Genomic DNA, 19,052 nt, shown 5'->3' on the forward strand with positions numbered 1-19,052 from the left:
TGTAACTTCAATTAAAACACACAAAGAAATTGGTGGGCACTTCTTATAAACCAGGTCGCGCTAACCTCTCTTCCTTTTGTTACAGAGCGACCAGACTGCTAAATCAGGCACGTGTGGTCGACAGGATACAGATGGGCTTTGACCAAACGTGAGCTACAGTGTACTGTGGACAGAGTGGGGGAGGCGGGCCGGCCGCTCTTGTGCAGATGAATCCAGCCACGAGTTTACAGGAAACGCACGTCAACAAGTTATGCCCACCCTGGCAAGATGTCCTGAGGCGGGCGTCCGTGTTCTGACTGCGGCTGCGTGTCCTCACGACGGTCACCAGCAACGTAAGGGTCCGGAAGGCATGATGACCGGATCCGAAGTTGACAGGGGGCCGGAAGGCTAATAAATACTTTGGCAGCATCAGGGTGACCGGGTGAGGACCCAAATGTAACAAGACACAGGTCCGTGTGGGTTAACGCAAAGTGTTACTACCGTTGGCTTCAACCACCCAACCGGCCAGCGTTGGCATGGTAATGCGGAACAGAAGTGCCCATAAAACCGAGTCGGAGCGGGTTCCCTCCAAGCTCCGTGGCAGTCTGCAGTGCCGTGGTACAAAGAAGGCCAATTTCACACTCAGCTGCTCAACTCAAAATTATTCCACCCATCAAAGCCCGTTTCAAAGAACTATCACTTTAGAAAAGTCTACCCTGTTTCGAATTCTGCTAATCCCAATTTCTCATAAAATTTCGCTGGAAGACCACATTTATTCACTAAATTCAGCCGTGCTGTTTCATATAATGAGGCTTTGTCGCCTAACGCCTCTCTCCGAGCAGGGATCGTGCTTCGACACGGTGTAGGCACGTACACACGTCAGTACGTTTTGCTGAAGTGAATTAGGAAAGGCTGATGAAATGGAAAAGGGACCCCAAGTCTGGAACAGAGGAGGCTTTTAAAAGCCAACAGTGGCACTTACTAAGACTGTCCCTGACACCTCAAGGCACGTACGTTCTCGCAACATGAGCGCGTGCGTACCCTACAGCTGAAAACAGAAGGCGGAAACTCCAACACCAGCAGGAACGTGTGATGTCACCGCCAGATAAAAACAGTGAGGAGCCAAGAATGAAAGAAGCTAACAGGTCAGAAGAAGAAATACGAACGTGACAAAAACACAAGCCAATTCTAACGTCCGCTAAGTGAAGGGCACTTTTCATGGGTGAAAAATGAGAACAGAACCGGGCCTTTGAGAAAGTAGACTTTGTAAGTGAAGAGGCCCATTTCCCCCGATGAAGGGATCTAGGACAGGCCTCTGTCCTACAGAACGCCCTACTCTGACCACCTATAGACGATGTCTCGCTTTAACCACCTTGTGTAGAAAGAACTCAGTTGTCAAGAGAGACTATTTTGCTTAATAAGAAAGACCTGAATTTGTCTTTCAAGTTGTGCTAATTCTTAGAGAATTAAAGCCTCCGTCAACAAAGTCTGGGAGATGTCTGAGTATCTGGGCAGGAAGCAAAGGCCTTAGGGTCACCAAGGTCTCCTCATTTCTTGTTCCGGATGAAGGAGGTGATTTAGAAAGAAAAAGAAAAGCGCAGAAAGCGAGCAGGAGGCTATACTGACCTTGGGTACAAGAAAGTGGCTATCGTTACCAAAGGACCCCTTGAAGCAACCCAAAATGGGCTTAAGAGAAGACCCTCAACTCTGAGCAGCAGGGCCTCCAACTGACTCTGGAGGAAATGACTCCAGACCAAATCGAAACACGGGGTCTCTGTAAGGTGGCAGCCAGCTGGTTGGGGATAAATGTGTCACGCCAGCCAGAGCGCCTGGGACAGAGAGCCCGGGACTAAGCAGTCCACGCAAAGGGTGCCGCCTCGGAGGGACCAGAAGGACCTACAGCACAGTGGACAGTGACCTGGAGGCGGCCAGACAAAGACTAACTCCACTCCTGAGAGAGAAGGGGGGGCAAGTCACCCTGCGGACGATCAAGGTACGTCTCCTCCTACCAAGTGCCGGGACGCAGTCTGACGGCCGGGTGGACAGGGCCAGGAGGAAGACAGGCCTGGGGCTGCCTGGTCACGTGCAGGGTCCTGTGAACTCCTAATGGAAACGGGAAAGCGGGCACAGAGCGTGGGCTCGACAGGGAAGACGTGACGGTCTGCCCGGAATTTCAGTGGACGAACGCCAACACGGATTCTGGCTTCAGGTGTTAGGTGGGAAAATCTGCCTGGCCACAAAGCAACGGACAGATGCCACTCCAAACAGATAATGTAGGAGAGACGGCAATCTGGGAAGGAACTGTGCATTCCTATTATCACCCCAGGAGTCCGGAAGGCGGAGGGATAGGCACAGATGTGCGTGGACCCTACACTTCCAGGTGGGTCATTTCAAATGCACCAAGGAGGAGAAGGAGAACAAGTTTTGGGATAACAAGTCCTAAGACAAAATTCCTTGCAGGAGTAATGAGAGAGAAATACCAACCATGAATGATCCCAATGACAGAAAGAGGAGGAGAGATCCTCCCCACCCCAAAATACAACAGTGGCTCCAAAATAAATGTGTCGGGTCAAGGCGGGCAGGTTGCTGCGCCCTCCTGGCCTATTGTAGGAAGGTGCGCACGACGGACGAAGGAGGGCTGTTAAAACCAGAGCCAGCTGAGCCCGCCAAATAAAAGGGCCAACGAACGCCACCAAGTGCGGTCTGCTGCGTTAGTTTCGAAATAAGGCCGAGACGTGCCCACAGCGTGGAGAAATGAGTGTGGCGTCAACAGAGAAGCGCCGGAAAGCAGGGCGTCCTGGTGTCCACGTCTCCTGCATTCTCTTCGCTGGGGAGAACAGGGGTCAAACGGGCCGGGCGAACAATCACAGCAGAGAGTGCACCGGGGCCCAGGACCCCCGGGAATCTGACGAGCAGGCAGCTGGCCTTCTTGAATGGGTTCCGTCTCCGGGGCCAGGGTCACATCTCACAGCCCTAAAGAACTTGTCTTTTTTGAGAAATTATCGATGACGGGAGGTGTGCTGAAGTACAGGCGAAAGGTAAGGAACAAATGAACTTCTGGGGGGATAAAAACACTGATTCTATAAACTGCAGACTAGGAAGCCACATGCCAATTCCCCGCAGTGTTTTAAGAAAACATCATACAGCTTTGTACATATTTCTGCGAGTAGGAGTTACTTGCGTCGGAGACGCATGGACTTTCTGACACAAAACCTCACCAACCTCAGCTTACTTCTTCCATACGGTTGGCAAGGTGACCATCGGGGGAACCTACAGACACGAAGGAGCCTCACTCCACCCACCCACTCAGTTCACCCCTTACTGAGTTTCGGTTCTCACGAGAGCAGACACGTGAAAACACAATCAGTGTGTTACAGCTGTGGTGCCGGCACTTCCCAGAATCCTCCCTGTACTGCTGGGTGTGTGAGAAGCCCGAGGAAAACTGCACTGTCCAGATGCGTGCGGTGCTCACGGAAACACACGCGTTCGCCGGACTCCGTCATCTCTACGGTCTGGTCAGTTGCCAAACTTCGGATTCTGCTTTCTGGGGAACGGGTGGGAAGACGTGACTTATCTTGAAATGGGAACGAGGCTCACGCTGGCTTCCCAGGGGTTCACGACAGGGGGCGGTGGCTAAATCCCACTGAAAGATCGCTACCGCGCCGGGGGCCGTGTGGCGCCCACGCCGGTCGGCACGAACGGCTGCTCTCTGGCGGGTGTGGAGCAAGTGAGGGGTGCCCCAAAGGACAGCCCCGGGAACGGTGAAAGGGCACCAAAAATCCCACCGTGAAAAATCAGCGGAAGGCTCCGGAGAGTTTTCTCAGGGACATAGAGCAGAAAACTCACATGCTCCTCGGGCGCATGAAGTGCTCGCGCGGGGGGCGCGTGGCGGTGCACGTGGCCGCAGACCAGCAGGCGACCACAGAGGGAAGACGATGCTTCCTCGGGGGACAGGCTGTGAGCTGCCCGTCGAGGCAAGCATTCAGGTGGCGGTGGTTCGTGGCAGGGCCGGGGTAACCGGAGCAGCCAGGTCTCCTGCACGGCTCCCCCATTCCACCTCCACCTCCACCTCCGCAAATCAAGAAAGCTCTTGGTGAAAAAGAAGAATAATGTCCGGGAATGGTCTCGACTGGTGTTCCTCCACCAACGCACGGATCCCATGAGCTCGTAACGATACGCTGGCCCAAACGGGGCCGAGACACATCGCGTGCTCCCTGTCACCCTGCAGACACCATGCACGCGTGTGCGGCACACACGGGCTCCAGGCGGGCGGTCCTGCGGGGCCAACCCCCTGCAACTGTTCAACCCCGCTGCTTCTGAAACGCTGCTTTGGATGCTTGGCCCGTCTCATAGGAACCCTACTGTGGATGCAAGCCCAAATTTCTTTAGAGAAAAAATACCCTGACGAGTTAGATGCCTGTTTTTAGGAGCTGATCAGCAGAAGAACCTTACTAAAAAGAATGTAAACTAAGCACACACTGACTCGAAGGGCCTCAGAGGGAACCTACAAGATCCCCAGCGCCGTCCTGGCCCCTGAAGACGGTTCTAGGACCGCCTCTCTCACGGGAGAGCTGCCGCAGGCCAGGCACCCCTCTAAAGCACGGACTTGTGTTCTTGGGTTAATCTTCACAGCCTCTGGTCGGTTATCTTCCTTTTTACAGGTGAACAAAGTCTCCGTGAAGTAATAGTCAAAAGTCAAAGCAGCTACTAAATGCCAGGGCTGTGTGTCTCCAAGGATCCCAGAGACGTTCCAGAGACAGAAAAATCGGGAGGAGGATCTGACGGAATGGTCAGTGGTGAACAAAGCCCCCGATGCTCTTCTTCTCCCGAAAGGACCCGGCACTTCCAGACGGCCTTTTGCCTTAGGTGTGCACAAATGTCACCTCACTCTCTGATGGTTTCCAGAGAGACTCTGCCTACCTGGACCGACAGGGCCACTCACTCGGGAACACCGCTGCACGTCAAACCTTACGCCTGAGACCGTCGGGACAAGAAGGAGCCTGACTGCTGCCAACGAAAAGATCTTTGGTAATCGCGTTTCCTCCCCCATCGCCATTTCACTATTTAAGGCTTTCAGAGCCCTTAGTGCTTTAGTGACCCAGATGACGATGCAGCTTCTGCAAAAACAAAGATTAAGTGAGTCTGAATTTTCTGACCACAGAGACCTCTCGGTCCTCACCCTCTTTTCCTTACCAAGAACGTCACCGGTGGCCATGATGTCACACGTATACATGGCTGCCATCAGACGCTGAGGCTTCACCTGCAGGGCATAGCGACAAGCTTCTTTCATGGTGGCAATGAGCTGTCCGGAGAAGGGTCCGTAGCAGTCAGTGAGTGAAGACTCTCCTCTCTGGGATGTCTTCTGCTCCGAGGGCTCAGAGCCGCCATCTTGCGGCCCCCCCTTCCCGCCTCTGCTGGGACAGGCTTCACCTTCCGCCTGGGCCTCCTGTACCACGTCCCTTCGCTCTTGATTATGTTTGTCACTTGCCCCTTGTTCTTCACATTTACTTAGGTCCCATTTTTCCAGAATGAAACAGACGCCCATGAGAGGCTCCTCACACATGGGGCCAGAGAGGGTTGCTAGCTGGAAACCACTCACGATGCTGTTGCCCAAATCTCGGTATCTACTGGCCTCTTTGGAGGCTTTGACGCCTGAGCCTGTCCATACTGAGTTCTGGAAGTCTTCGCTTCTATTTACGAGTATGTTGGGCCCGCACTTTCTTGGCCCAAATGACCAGATTTGGTCAACAACGTTCCTCCATTTTCTCCCTGTCAGGTGCTGCTCTAGTTTTCTTTTGAATTCACAAATTTTCTCTTGGGTCTTCTGGTGGATTGTCTGAGTATTTCTGCCCTCATTCAAAGAGGATGCCAACTGCTCCATAGAACGAATCAGATCGCTATTTTCTTCCAGGATCCGTGTGACTTCCTCTGGAAGGGGCATGGCTCGAACACTGAGCACGGCGAGCTTGTTGGGGGTCGTTAGGGTGATGAGCCCATCAGAGTCAACTTGGATTCCTTCCGGGATTTTGCTCTGGTCTTCTTTTGTTTGGTGGATAACTGCAACTTTTTGTTGTTTGCCTATTTCTTCATTGACCATGTCGACTTTGGGCGGTTTTGTAATTGTTTCCCTGAATGGAATAATCGGTTCAGACACGCTGATCTGAATCTTCGCAAACCTACAAATTCAAGAGACATGACAAGGTTACAATAAAAATGGCATCAAAACTTCCATGCAGAACTGTGACGCAATAAAGATTCTGAAGAAGCACAGAAACATGAAAATTATTTTACTAGGAAAGATCGGTCCTTTACATTCTATCAAAATTCAAACACCACTTTCATTTCGGATTGAAAGGACCACCTCCAACGGGAACAGACCTTCAGGGAGTTCTTTGCATACATTAGAATTTCACCGCTTTGTTCGCTCTCAAAACAAATCAACCATCTATTTAGACAATATGGTTTTGAGCGGAAAATAACTAGTTTCGTAAGATTTGACATATGAATTCTTTACAATATGATTTGCCAATTTAAAAGCCGGGAGAAGAAAAGCTCGAGGAGTACAACTCTAAACAAGGAATCACAGAACTTGAGGACACCTAGTCAAATCCTGACAATGGATCTGGCTTTGATAAATGCTCACAGCCAGGCTGGCGTGACCCAGGAGTTTGTCTACAGAGACGCTTTGAACAAGAACTTTCTGCAGCGATGCAAATGTTCCGTATCTGCACTGTGATGACTGGATAGCTGAAATGTGGCTACTATAACCGGGGAAATGAAGTTTTCTTTTTATTTAATTAAATTACATTTAAATAGCCACACGTAGCTACGGAGCATTCGATACGCGGCTGTGTGACTGAGGAACCGAAGTTTTAATTTCACTTAGCTTTAATTTTAAATGGCCACGTGTGGCCAGGGACGACTGTATTGGCCACAGAATCTTGCACCTCGGTCCAGTACCAAGTTCAGAAAGCCCTTTTTCCACATGCTATCAAGTTTAGTTTCATGCCGCATTTTCTTCCAAATGAGTTATAAGTTCACGGTGGGCAGATTCTGGAAATTGGCGTGGATTGATTCGGAAAACAATGAAACCACCCAATCTTTCTTTATTTTGTGTCTATTTCATTCCCAGGTAACACTAAGGCTCTGGGCTGGTCTCTACCTGCCACTGGCAGTGTGGATGGATGTGTGCATAAACGCATGTGCAAGTATGTGTGTCTGTTCACACATACATGTCATATGAAATCTTGGGATCGTGGACCAATGCTTTTCTCTGGGAAATGTTATGCAGTAAGGCAACTAAATACTAAGAGTTTCTGAAATGGTCGCATTTGATTCTAGATTTGTTTCTGGTTTCTGTAGAACATTCTGGGGATCTGGGGTAGGTATCTGGTTTATTTGATTTTATTCTTTTTGATTAAATTTTAAAACTCAATAGATGGATGGTTTTCTAAAAACAGTATGTTACCAAAATAGGTACAACCAAATCTAATTGATTCAAAAATTTTTTTTCAACGTTTTTATTTATTTTTGGGACAGAGAGAGACAGAGCATGAACGGGGGAGGGGCAGAGAGAGAGGGAGACACAGAATCGGAAACAGGCTCCAGGCTCCGAGCCATCAGCCCAGAGCCTGACGCGGGGCTCGAACTCCTGGACCGCGAGATCGTGACCTGGCTGAAGTCGGACGCTTAACCGACTGTGCCACCCGGGCCCCCTCTAATTGATTTTAGAATAGGAAACCTGAATGGACCAGAATGTGTGGAGGAAAATAACCATGTGAAAAAAGTTATTCCCGAGAAAGGTTTTGGTTTTGCCAGTGAGCATGTTCACTGTCAAGGATTAGCTCATTTCAATGCTCTTATCGTTATGGAAGATACGGGATGGATGTCTTCCTGACATCGTACTGAAATATCTTTGTGAAATGTGTGATGGGGATTAAGAGCGCACCTGTCATGATGAGCGCACTGAGTAACAAAAGTGATAGCTGAATCGCTATATGGTACACCTGAAACTAGCGTAACGTTGTGCGCTAACTACGCTGGAATTAAAACACAAAACTTAATAGAAAAAAGTACCACTTTATTCAAGATGCTGTGCCTACTCATAAAAACGATAGCTAAAGTCACATCAACACGTATTTGGTGCTTCCTATGTAAACCAGGATGTGCCCTACACATTTTCACGTATTAAAGAAATGAAATAAAATATATTTTCCTGTTCGAACCTGACAAAGACAGCATACACAAACCCGCAGTTCAATCTCACCTAAGAATTCAGATATAAGATCTGAAATAACAAGGGGGGAGAAAGGATGTATGTGCACTGTTTCTTTTCACTAATCACTTATCCCATATGACACAGTGTGCTGTTTTACAGGTAGTTTATCTTTAGTAGGTCTATTAGTATCCTCCGTGTCTAGAGGAGAAAACCAAGTAAGAAAGACGAAGTCACTCTCCCGAAGTCACAGAGCTAGTCGGTGGCGAAGCTAGGTCTGACCCCAGAACCCATGCTCTTCCCAGTTAATGCTGTAGTGACAAAGTAAACGGCACATTAAAGGAATACTTCACCATGACACGAAGTAGCTTTTATCATAGGGCATAAAAATTTATTTGTATTAGGAGATCTGTTAAAATGATACAGCATATTGAAAACGTCAAATAGAGTAACCAATCTAAGGAACCATCTGTAAAAATGCTAAATTCGCATTCAATTAAATTGAATACCCATTCCTCACTTAAAAAAACAAAAATGAAAGCACGTAGAAATCTCAGACACAGGACGATATTCTTAACATTATCATTATTTAGAGAAAATATGGTCTTATTCTTAGAACTGAACTGTGACAGCTACCACAACCCTGACAGCAAACACATTTTTTCCTCGTGCTGTAACGTAGGAAGGGCTGGGAGTCTCATCAGGCCTTCGGTTTCCGGGGGTCCCAAGAAGCCCCTTGCGGTAATCACCTCTGAGATTGCTGAGAACCACTCCACGCCACGAAGGGGGGGTGCACATCCTGTCCCACCTGCAGAGCACCTCGGGGCCAGAGGCCCTCCAAATCCGGGCAACGCGGAGCCGGCCTCTGCCTCCACGGGAACACAGTAGGCTCTGACCGCCCGCAACTTCCTGCCGTCTCTGATCACCACCACCTGGAGATGTTGCCATCTCTGAGCTCCTGAGATCTGGTTGCTAAGAACCGTGACGGTTTCTCTGGCCCGGACACGACAGGGTGTCCCCTGTCTCCCGCTCCTGCATGTAACATATGTCTGAAGATGTGTGTCAAAGTCGAAAAGGGAGCTCATGTATTAGAAGGTAGGTTCTGTCCTATGAGAGCTAAAAGACGCTAGAGTTTTATGTATACTCCTAACGTAGGTACAACTGTAAAATTTTATAGTTCTATGGAACAGGTGACAAAACAATAATGTACAGATCTGTCAGTGACCACAAAGTAAACACCCACGGAAACTACCACTCGAGTCGAGAGACAGAACGTTAGCAGCCCAAGGACCCTCATGCCTTCCCCCAACCCCAAGAATAGAACCACTATCCCGGGTTTTACTCTAGTCCCTTCTTGAAAATTCTTACCGCCTGAACATGTAACCCGCATGTAACCCCTACCCGCTATAGTTCAGTCTGGCGCGCTTTTTAAAAAATTTTTTTTTTCAACGTTTATTTATTTTTGGGACAGAGAGAGACAGAGCATGAACAGGGGAGGGGCAGAGAGAGAGGGAGACACAGGATCGGAAACAGGCTCCAGGCTCTGAGCCATCAGCCCTGAGCCTGACGCGGGGCTCGAACTCACGGAACGCGAGATCGTGACCTGGCTGAAGTCGGACGCTCAACCGACTGCACCACCCAGGCGCCCCATCTGGCGCGCTTTTAATACTGTACATGTATATATAAACAGGATCAAATCTTTTTTTTTTTTTCCAGTTGGGTTCTCTGGCTCAGTATTATGCTGTGACATATCCATCCATGTTCGAATAGCTTGTTCACTGAGGTTACTATACAGAATTTCACGCTAAGAAGGTATCATGATTTATTTGTCCACTGCACTGTTGGGAGTTGTCTCCAGTTTGGGGACTATTAAAACGTTTGTTGGGGCGCCTGAGTGGCTCAGTCGGTTGAGTGGCCGACTTCGGCTCAAGTCATGATCTCGCGGTCCGTGAGTTCGAGCCCCGCATCGGGCTCTGTGCTGACTGCTTGGAGCCTGGAGCCTGCTTCGGATTCTGTGTCTCCTTCTCTCTCTGACCCTCCCCCGCTTGTGCTCTGTCTCTATCAAAAATAAATAAATGTAAAAAAAAAAAATTTTAAATGTTTGTTGCCACGAACGTTCATAATGCACACTTGCCAGGCTCAGACCAGAAGCCGTAACAAGCACCCACCTCCTCCCTCCGAAGGTAATACCAAAGTGTATTCCGAAGTCATACCAACTCCCAGTGTCCCCAGTTACAGAGGGGGATTCCTACTGCCCATCTCTAGTGCCATCTGATATGGCCACCTGCAAATTTCAACCCCTCTGGTGGGTATGCAGACGTATCCCACTTTGGTTTTAACTTCCTTCCAGTAATCAATAGGGAGCTGAATATCTTTTCATGTTTCTTGGTCTTTAGACTTTGGGGATGTGAAGCACCTGTTCAAGCCTTTGTTCCACCGTCTAGGGGTTGCTGCCTCTCTCATCAACCGGAAGGAATTCTTTATATACTGGGGCTTGAAGTCCCGTGTTTACTGTGCATATTACAAATGTGTTCTCTAACCCTAGGGTTTGCCTTCTTACACTTCATCGTGTCTTCTGACCATCAAACTTTACTCTGTCATTTGTGTTTTTAACTTCTTATTTAAGAAGCTTTTCCCTATCCCGAGGTCTCGAAGATACTCTGTGTTATCTTCCAGGTACTTTATGACTTTGCCTTTTACACTTCAACCCACAACAGACCCGGAATAGGTTTCTGAGTTCAGGATGAGGCAGAGGTTTTCCCAGACCGAGGTCCAAGCTGCCGGCACTGTCTGCGGAGAGGCGGGTGCCCCCACTGTTCCACCCTGCCCCTTCCACGCTCACTGCCCTAGTCCTCCCGTCCGTCCGTCTATCCTTGTGTCAACGGCACAAAGTCAACTTCTGCAGTTTTCAAATAAGTTTCGATTTCCAGAGCAGTGAGAACTTCCACCTTGTTCTACTTGCTTAAAGGGTTTTGGTCCTTACTGGCCCTTCGCATTTCCACACAAATTTTAGAATCAACTCGTCAAGTTCTGCAAACACATGCGGTGAACAGGGTTGTGACTGGGGCTGCTCTGAATGTATGATCAGTTTGGGAAAAGCTGACATCATCATAATACAATTTTTTTTATGCCATAAAGGTGGCAGACACCTTCTTTTGTGTGTTACAGTTTTTGCAGACAGCCCGGAATTTGAGTCCGTTTTATTCCTAGGCATTTGACATTTTTGTTACTGTAAATGGTAACCTTAAGATAATTTCCTTTTTCTGTTTATTAACAGTATATAGAAACGCAATCAATTCTGCATGTTAATCTTGACTAGAGCAACCTTGCTGGGTTTACTTACTAATCCTAACACTTCCCCGCGTCTTCGGGATTACTGGCACTCCGTCATGCCGTGTGTGAACGGTGGCAGTGGCAGCTGTCCCTTTTCGAGTCCCGTATCCTTTATGTTTTATTCTTCACAACGCGGCCCAAGACCGACAGTACGATCTGAAACAGCCCTTGTTACAGGGGGTACCCTTGTTTCAGTTCTGACCCCCAAAGACAGTAAGTACATGTGTGCCCTAGTTACTCTGAGGATATTTCTCATCAGTTTTAAGCACATTCCTTCTATTCCTGGTTTGCTGAGAGCTCTGGGCATGTGTGAATGCTGAATTTTATTAAATGCTTTTCCTTTGTCCACTGAGATGATTTTTTTCTGTTAATCTGGCAAATAAATACACATTGATTGATACTTTTAATGTTATTCCAACTCTGAATTCTTTTGATAGTTATGACTATCAGGCTTTCTACTTTTTTATGGGTCAGATTTTTCCAGGAATTTGCCCATTTCCTTTAAAATTTAGTGGGGGGGCGCCTTGGCGGCTCAGTCGGTCGAGCGTCCGACTCTTGGTTTCGGCTTGGGTCATCATCTCACGGTTCGTGAGATCGAGCCCTGCATCTGTCAGCACAGAGCCTGCCTGGGATTCTCTCTCTCCCTTTCTGCCTCTCCCCTGCTCACATCCCCTCTCTCAAAATAAATAGGTGAACAAACAAACAAAATTATTGGTATAAAACTGCTCATAATGTTCTTAGGCTTCTTAGCCCAGGATGAGGGACCCAGCCCCCAATTCCCTAAGGTGCCCTGAACTCCGACATGCTGTTGGGGAGCCATGAGGAGGCAATGGCCTCTGTCAACACCTGCTGAGGCAGCTCCCTCGGGGTCCCCATGTCGCACGTGACATGAAATGCTGCCTGCCTGGGTCCCGATGCAGCCATCTGTCTGTCGTCCTCTCCTACCCCTGGTCTAGCAACTCCCCTGCTAACGAAGCACACAAGTGCAAGAGAAGACTCCTTCCACTCGGGCCCAGGTTTCCGCTCTGAGGAGCGACAGACGACAAGAAGCCGGAGCTCGACGGGATTTATCTGTCACACCAGGGCCACACACAAAGGGAGGGGAAGGTGTCATCATTTTCAGAAACTGGAATTTTTAGGAAAAGCAGATAAACACTTCAGAGTTGAGAAAGTATTGTATCAAAGCAGTATATGTATTTTGAAAAGCAGATATGTTTTGGGTTTTGTTAGCCTCATTCAATGTAAGTGTACATTGTTGTCAGGTATTTGGATGAGGATATTTTCTGAAAAGGTTTACACAGAGTAGCTGCCCAAATACACTGATTTATTAAAATATTTTAATGCTACGTTAAGGGCATATTTCTAAGAAACTAATTCTTTTATTATAAACTAGGTTTTCCTCCTGAGATTAAAAAGTACACATAATGAAAACCAGGAGGTAAAAATGAAAAGACTCAAAAAGAAACAAAAAAGTAATCATTAATTAGAACCCATTTTAGGTTTACGGGAAAATATTTGAAATATAACTCTAAGTGCCCAAAGACATTTTTTAAAAGAAGAGTTAATGGCCTGAGAAATGTAAGGTTATTTAAAAACATTTTTTTAAATGTTTATTTATATTTGAGAGAGAGAGAGAGAGAAGCAGAGAGAGGGAGACACAGAATGCGAAGCAGGCTCCAGGCTCTGAGCTGTCAGCACTGAGCCAGACGTGGGGCTCGAACCCACGAACCGGGAGATCATGACCTGAGCCGAAGTCGGATGCTCAACCGACTGAGCCACCCTGGCGCCCCATACGGTTATTTAACATGGATTTTAATTGGTAGCAGAGTATTAAAAAAGAGAAAATAATTCAGTTCAAAGACCCCAAAAACTAACATGACATTTCAATGGTTTTTTAAAAAGCCTTCTTGAGATTTGTTATTTTAAAACATACCTTAAAATTTATCCATTTAACATTATTCTCTAGCCAATGTTATATTCTTCAGAAATTATAAGAAAACGGTAACAAACACTGAAGAGAGGGAAGGCGTGCCTTCCAGTTTTGTGCTAATTATGGCTATAACAACACTTAAGGGAGGAAAAAGCCACAACGCCATTTTAAACCGAGAAACGAAGCTGAGAACGCGCCCCCTTTCCATCAGGAGCTTCCGCAAGGTCCCCGGGGATGGTGCCGCAGGCGCACCCGTTCTCGCCCTATTCTATCATCAGCAGTAGCAGGGGTACTGTGGCGGGGGCGGGAGTACTGCGGTGATGGAATGAGTACCATGGCGGGGGGGGGGTGGGAGTACTGTGGTGGGGGCAGGGGTACTGTGGCGGGGGCGGGAGTACTGCGGTGATGGAATGAGTACTGCGGCAGGGGGGGGGTGGCGGGAGTACTGTGTGGTAAGGGAAGGAGTACCGTGGGGGGAGGGGGGGGCGGGAGTACTGCGGTGATGGAATGAGTACCGTGGCGGGGGAGGGGGAGTACTGCGGTGGGGGCAGGGGTACTGTGGCGGGGGCGGGAGTACTGCGGTAAGGGAAGGAGTACCGTGGCGGGGGGGGGGGGCGGGAGTACTGCGGTGATGGAATGGGTACAGTGGTGGGGCGGGAGTACTGCGGTGGGGGCAGGGGTACTGTGGCGGGGGCGGGAGTACTGCGGTAAGGGAAGGAGTACCGTGGGGGGAGGGGGGGGCGGGAGTACTGCGGTGATGGAATGGGTACAGTGGTGGGGCGGGAGTACTGCGGTGGGGGCAGGGGTACTGTGGCGGGGGCGGGAGTACTGCGGTGATGGAATGAGTACTGCGGCGGGGGGGGTGGCGGGAGTACTGCGGTAAGGGAAGGAGTACCGTGGGGGGGTGGGTGGCGGGAGTACTGCGGTGATGGAATGAGTACTGCAGCGGGGGGGGAGGGGGGGGGAGGGCGGGAGTACTGTGGTGATGCAGTGAGTAACCGCGGCCCGGCGCCCTACCGTCATAAGGATTAAACGAGACAAACCGTGCTGAGCGCAGAGGCTGGCAGTCACTTTCGGGGCGGGAACACCACCTCCAGGAGTTCACGTCGACCAAACACCAGAGCCGCCCAAGCAGGTAGCAGCGGACACGGGCCGCGGCGCACGGAGCAGGCCGGGCAGGAGCCCCGGCCCGCCGGAGGTCACCTGTGCGCGGGGAGCCAACGGTGCCTCTCCCCCCGCTGTGTCTTCCTGACTGCTCCGCCAAACATACATTAGCTACGGAGCATTTACAGAAAGTGACCTGGGACGCGTGTTTTATGACGGCACCGTCACCAGCGTGGTCTGGAGACACGGCGGGATGCCCTGCAGGCGTCCCCCGCGGACGCTCCATCAACGAGGACAGAAGTCTGGCCCGTCCCAGCCGAAGCTCACAGCGCAGGACTAGGGTCTGGCTGCTGTGACGTGCTGCGTGTGTATACGCGTAAAGGAAAAGACCTACGTGTGAAAATACTTTATGACCCGAGCTTGAAAATGTAAACTTACTCAAGTGCAGAAGTGGATGCTGCCAGTTATTAAAAATGAAATCTACGGTCGGCGACACCATAGCAGTTCATGTTTGAATAGAGGGCACTTCATTTTTGTCTGAGTTCAACTGGTTTGGGGCACACCGGCCCCCCCCTCCCCCCGCCCCGAGTTGGGGGCCACCACCGCTCCACGACCGTCACCGCCTCACCTTTCTCTCAAGTCATCCAGGCACCGCTGGAGGTGGACTTCTCCCGCTGTGACCAAAACGTGCTCCCCCGTCTCCTGAATTAAGATCTGGACACAGGGATCGGCCTGGTTTAGCAGCTTCATTCCCCGGACAAGCTGAGGCATCTCACCTAGGTGAACAGAACGAAACACTGATTCAATACGGACTAAGGACTCATCGAACCGCAAGACGATGCCCGTGGCTACTGAAGGGAAAAGTACCCGTTTACTTTTCTTGCAGATAATGCGGCAAACAGCTCCCACAAGACACCTGTTACCATCAGGACCCGCAAAGCTGAGCGATCCAAATCCTCGGCCAACACAAACACCCACCGCTGTGCGTGTGCATCCACCTACGTGCTATTACAAACGCACGTATTATACACCTACATGTGCAACAGAACTCTTCCCCAGAGAAGAGTTACAATCACCAACAGAGAAACACCTCACGTGGTGTTCAAGTCAAGAGACGATTACGGAGACACGCTCGACAGGACCCTGGGTTTTAGAACAGAGCTGCCCTCTGTGCCCAGCGAGCCCCGGGCGCCTTCTACACCCCCTTCCTGCCCGTGCCTCTGCCCCTGACCGCGTGTCCTGACCGCCCACCGGAGCTGCGGGCACGGACGGGATTCTGATGCCCGTCTTGGTCTAACTGCCTTTCCACCCCATCCCGTGTAGTCAGCGGCAACTGTCATTTGAGGCAGAAGAAGTCTCCCGTCGCTGCTTCGCTTCTCCGTTTGAAGGAGGGGCTCGGCAACCCCTCCGTGCCCGGTTTTCAACAGGCCAGACAAACAAAACCACGGGAACTTTCTACCATCAGTGGTGTTTAGTATGTCTGTTCCATATCGATTTACTTTTCCACGTCTACTTAGTTTTGAAATAAAACTTTTCTAGTGGTAACACTTCATATTAGCTAACCACGTGCCAACAAGTACTTCACAGGTATGAGTTCATTAACTGTGTGGCCGGGATGAGTACCGTTCTTGTTTTAAAGAGGAGGAGGCGGGTAGAGAAGCCAAGAGCTTGTGTCAAAGTCACTGGTTTGAAGCCTGCAGGAGGGTGCCAGCACCCGCACGCGTCAGGCAGTGACGAGCCACACGTGGGTGCGTGGACTCGGAGGGAAGACAGAGTGGGACCCCACTGAGCGTGGGTTGACGGGCCGTCTTTTCTGTTCCTTTCCGGCATCCTGTGGTTCTCCTCTGCCTAATTAAGCGGGTTTACAGAGATTATCCGTGTTAACTAACTTCACCTGGTTTGAAAAGATTCCTGCAAAAAGACCACTGATAACATGAATAACATATGGCACAGAGAGAACAATAAAAATAATAAAGGAAAAAGCTTTTTGCCAGCTCCCCCTTGGCTCAATTACAAATTCCTTAAAAATAACAAAAAAGGCACACACCGTTAAAATCTCTCTCTCTCCATGGTAAAGGCGAGAGCCGAACAACGAGCAAAGAAGAAAGTTTTTCCAAACAAAATTTGGAACGTGGAGACATTTTGAAATCGGACGTTCGAAAATGTTTATTTACGATGATAGTCATTTTGTCGCCAGAAACGGCATCTATTAAACCTCTTAAAATCTGGACGCTGATTTTCCTGTTTAAAAATCTTCCAAATGATCTATTAAAGATGATAAAAAGTCAACATCTTTTAATTAATCTAAAAAAAGTGAGATCATGAAAAATATTCACTATCTGGGTTTCAACAAAACCCTTCTGTATCAACTGCTAAATGGGGGTTTTACGTGGACACGGTGACCGAGCAAAGGCGGCCCACGATGTACCTGTCCCATTTGGGCCACACGGTCTGTCAGGTGCCCTTCCCAGGGGAAGAGCCACTGGTCAAGGGACACTACATGCACACCTTGGACGGCTGCACCACCGACCGGTAGGAGAAAACTTGCCGACACAATGAAGTGTTACCACGGCAGCCACCTCCACGAGGGAGGGCCGGACGACCTCCCTCCTGGCATGCACACCCCCTGGGGCAGCGCCCTCCTGGCAATCTGGCCGGGGTGGGGGTGGGGCGTGTGGACAGCAGAGCAAGCCCAGTGCTGTGTGACTCCCCAGGCCGGGCCACAGGAGGCGCTGGGTGTCCTGGACTGGCGGTACGCTGCGGGACACCGACCGCTAACTGCAGGCCTTGGGCAAGCATTATCTTCTCTAAGCCTCAGTTTACCTCTGAGAAGATGAGGATAAAAAACTGCATAAGGCTACTGAGGGGATTAAATAAACCAATCAACGTGAAATCCTTAGTGTGTGGCAAGGATCTATGATGAGGGAAACAATCCCGGCTTTGGGACACCTCCGCTTCTCTGTCCCGGGGACGCAGAACAGAGGGTCGGCCACCATGGTACTGTGACCCCAGTCTCGGAAATGAGAGCCAAGTGGAAAGGCGTGTGTTCACACCGCAAGCTGAGCAAGGGGGGTGCTGCAGGCGAGCCGGCCGGGGCCGCGGCGCGAGGGGGTGAAGAGGGCGCGGGGCACAGGGTGCGCCCACGGGGGCGGGGCCAGGAAATCCGGCCACACGAGGGCGCTCTGCCCGCAGTCCGCTGGCCCGGGACCCGCGGGGGAGGGGCCGCACAGTAACCGCCCCCCGGGCTCACGGGGGCTGGCGGGAACGAGGACACAGTTCCGAGAAGCACCCCAGACATCCCCCCGCGCACACGGAGGTGCCGGACGGAACGAGGGGGCAACTCCGACACCGGGCGCTGGCGCTGCGGCCACCTGGCCCGGCGCGTGCACGTGAGTCCGGCACAGGCTGCACACTCGGGTGGGAAAGGAGCCACTCTTCCTAAAATTATGAAGAAAACCGCTGTCCCTTCTAACCGTGTCAGTTTGTTTTCCTTTAAATTTTTTTCAACGTCTACTTATATTTGAGAGAGAGAGAGAGACACACACAGAGGGCCAGTGGGGGGAGGGGCAGAGAGAGAGGGAGACACAGAATCCGACGCAGGCTCCGAGCTGCCAGCACAGAGCCCGACGCGGGGCTCGAACCCGTGAACCGCGAGATCATGACCTGAGCCGAAGTCGCTGCTTAACCGACTGAGCCGCCCAGGCGCCCACGCTGGTTTGTTTCCCACACGGCTGAGGAACTCGCGACGGAGCACGCGAGGAAAACGGGCCTCGGCGCGGCCCTCCCGCGTCTCCCGTCACCGTCACCGCAGCGCCTCGCCCACGGGCAGGAGACCGGACAGTCGGCCGCGGGACGGGAAGGAAGCCGGCTGGGCCCCCCCTCCGGCCCGGCCGCTCCCCGGCGGGGATTCCAGCCCAGGGCGGCCCGCGGCCGACAGGCACACCCCAAAAATGATAAATCTCTACAGAAACATTATGGTTTCGATTAGCAATTATTTCTTTGATCTCGGGTTTAAAAATTTAGGTCTAAATGGGACAGAGAAGAAGCCAGACATACTAGAAATGCCGAAGAAGAAACCGCAGTTGCCAGACTCGAGTGTCACGACTGCAGTAAAACGGAACTTTCTCGTACTGTGCGTACTTCTCAGGGCCGGAGGCAGCCGGCGACGGCCGGAGCCATGCCGGCACAAGAGAAGAGCCGACCGTGAGGGGCCAGGGCCTGGCCGAGCCCCTGGAGAGGAAGCAGGCCTCATCGAGAACAGGGTCAGTCCGCGCAGCGAGCCAGCACTGGCGGTCTGCGGTGACGGCCGGGAAGAGGGCCTGTCTCTGGGGCCCAGCCAAGATGGCTGCTTACCGGGACTGAGCCCACAGGTCAGAGATGCCGTCCTCCGAGTGTCTGCTCTAGGCTCCCAGGGACCCTCGACGCTAAGGAGGTCTCTTAGAACTTGAGGCAGAGACAAGCCTGCGGGAGGCCCCGGCTGTGGGGCGAGAT

The 19,052-nt window shown here is 50.8% G+C and overlaps 1 protein-coding gene across 1 annotated transcript in view; it reads right to left on the reverse strand.

Moving 5' to 3' along the window:
* EFL1 (elongation factor like GTPase 1) overlaps nt 1-19,052 on the reverse strand; it is a 118,353-nt gene that overhangs the window by 10,002 nt on the left and 89,299 nt on the right. The window contains exons 17-18 of the mRNA XM_043554619.1: nt 15,190-15,337; nt 5,173-6,155 (exon numbers count right to left, since the gene is read on the reverse strand). Of these exons, the coding sequence (XP_043410554.1) occupies nt 5,173-6,155; nt 15,190-15,337 (1,131 nt within the window). The remainder of the gene's footprint in view (nt 1-5,172; nt 6,156-15,189; nt 15,338-19,052) is intronic.

Source organism: Prionailurus bengalensis, chromosome B3 (assembly GCF_016509475.1).
Source record: "Prionailurus bengalensis isolate Pbe53 chromosome B3, Fcat_Pben_1.1_paternal_pri, whole genome shotgun sequence".
NCBI lineage: Eukaryota > Metazoa > Chordata > Mammalia > Carnivora > Felidae > Prionailurus > Prionailurus bengalensis.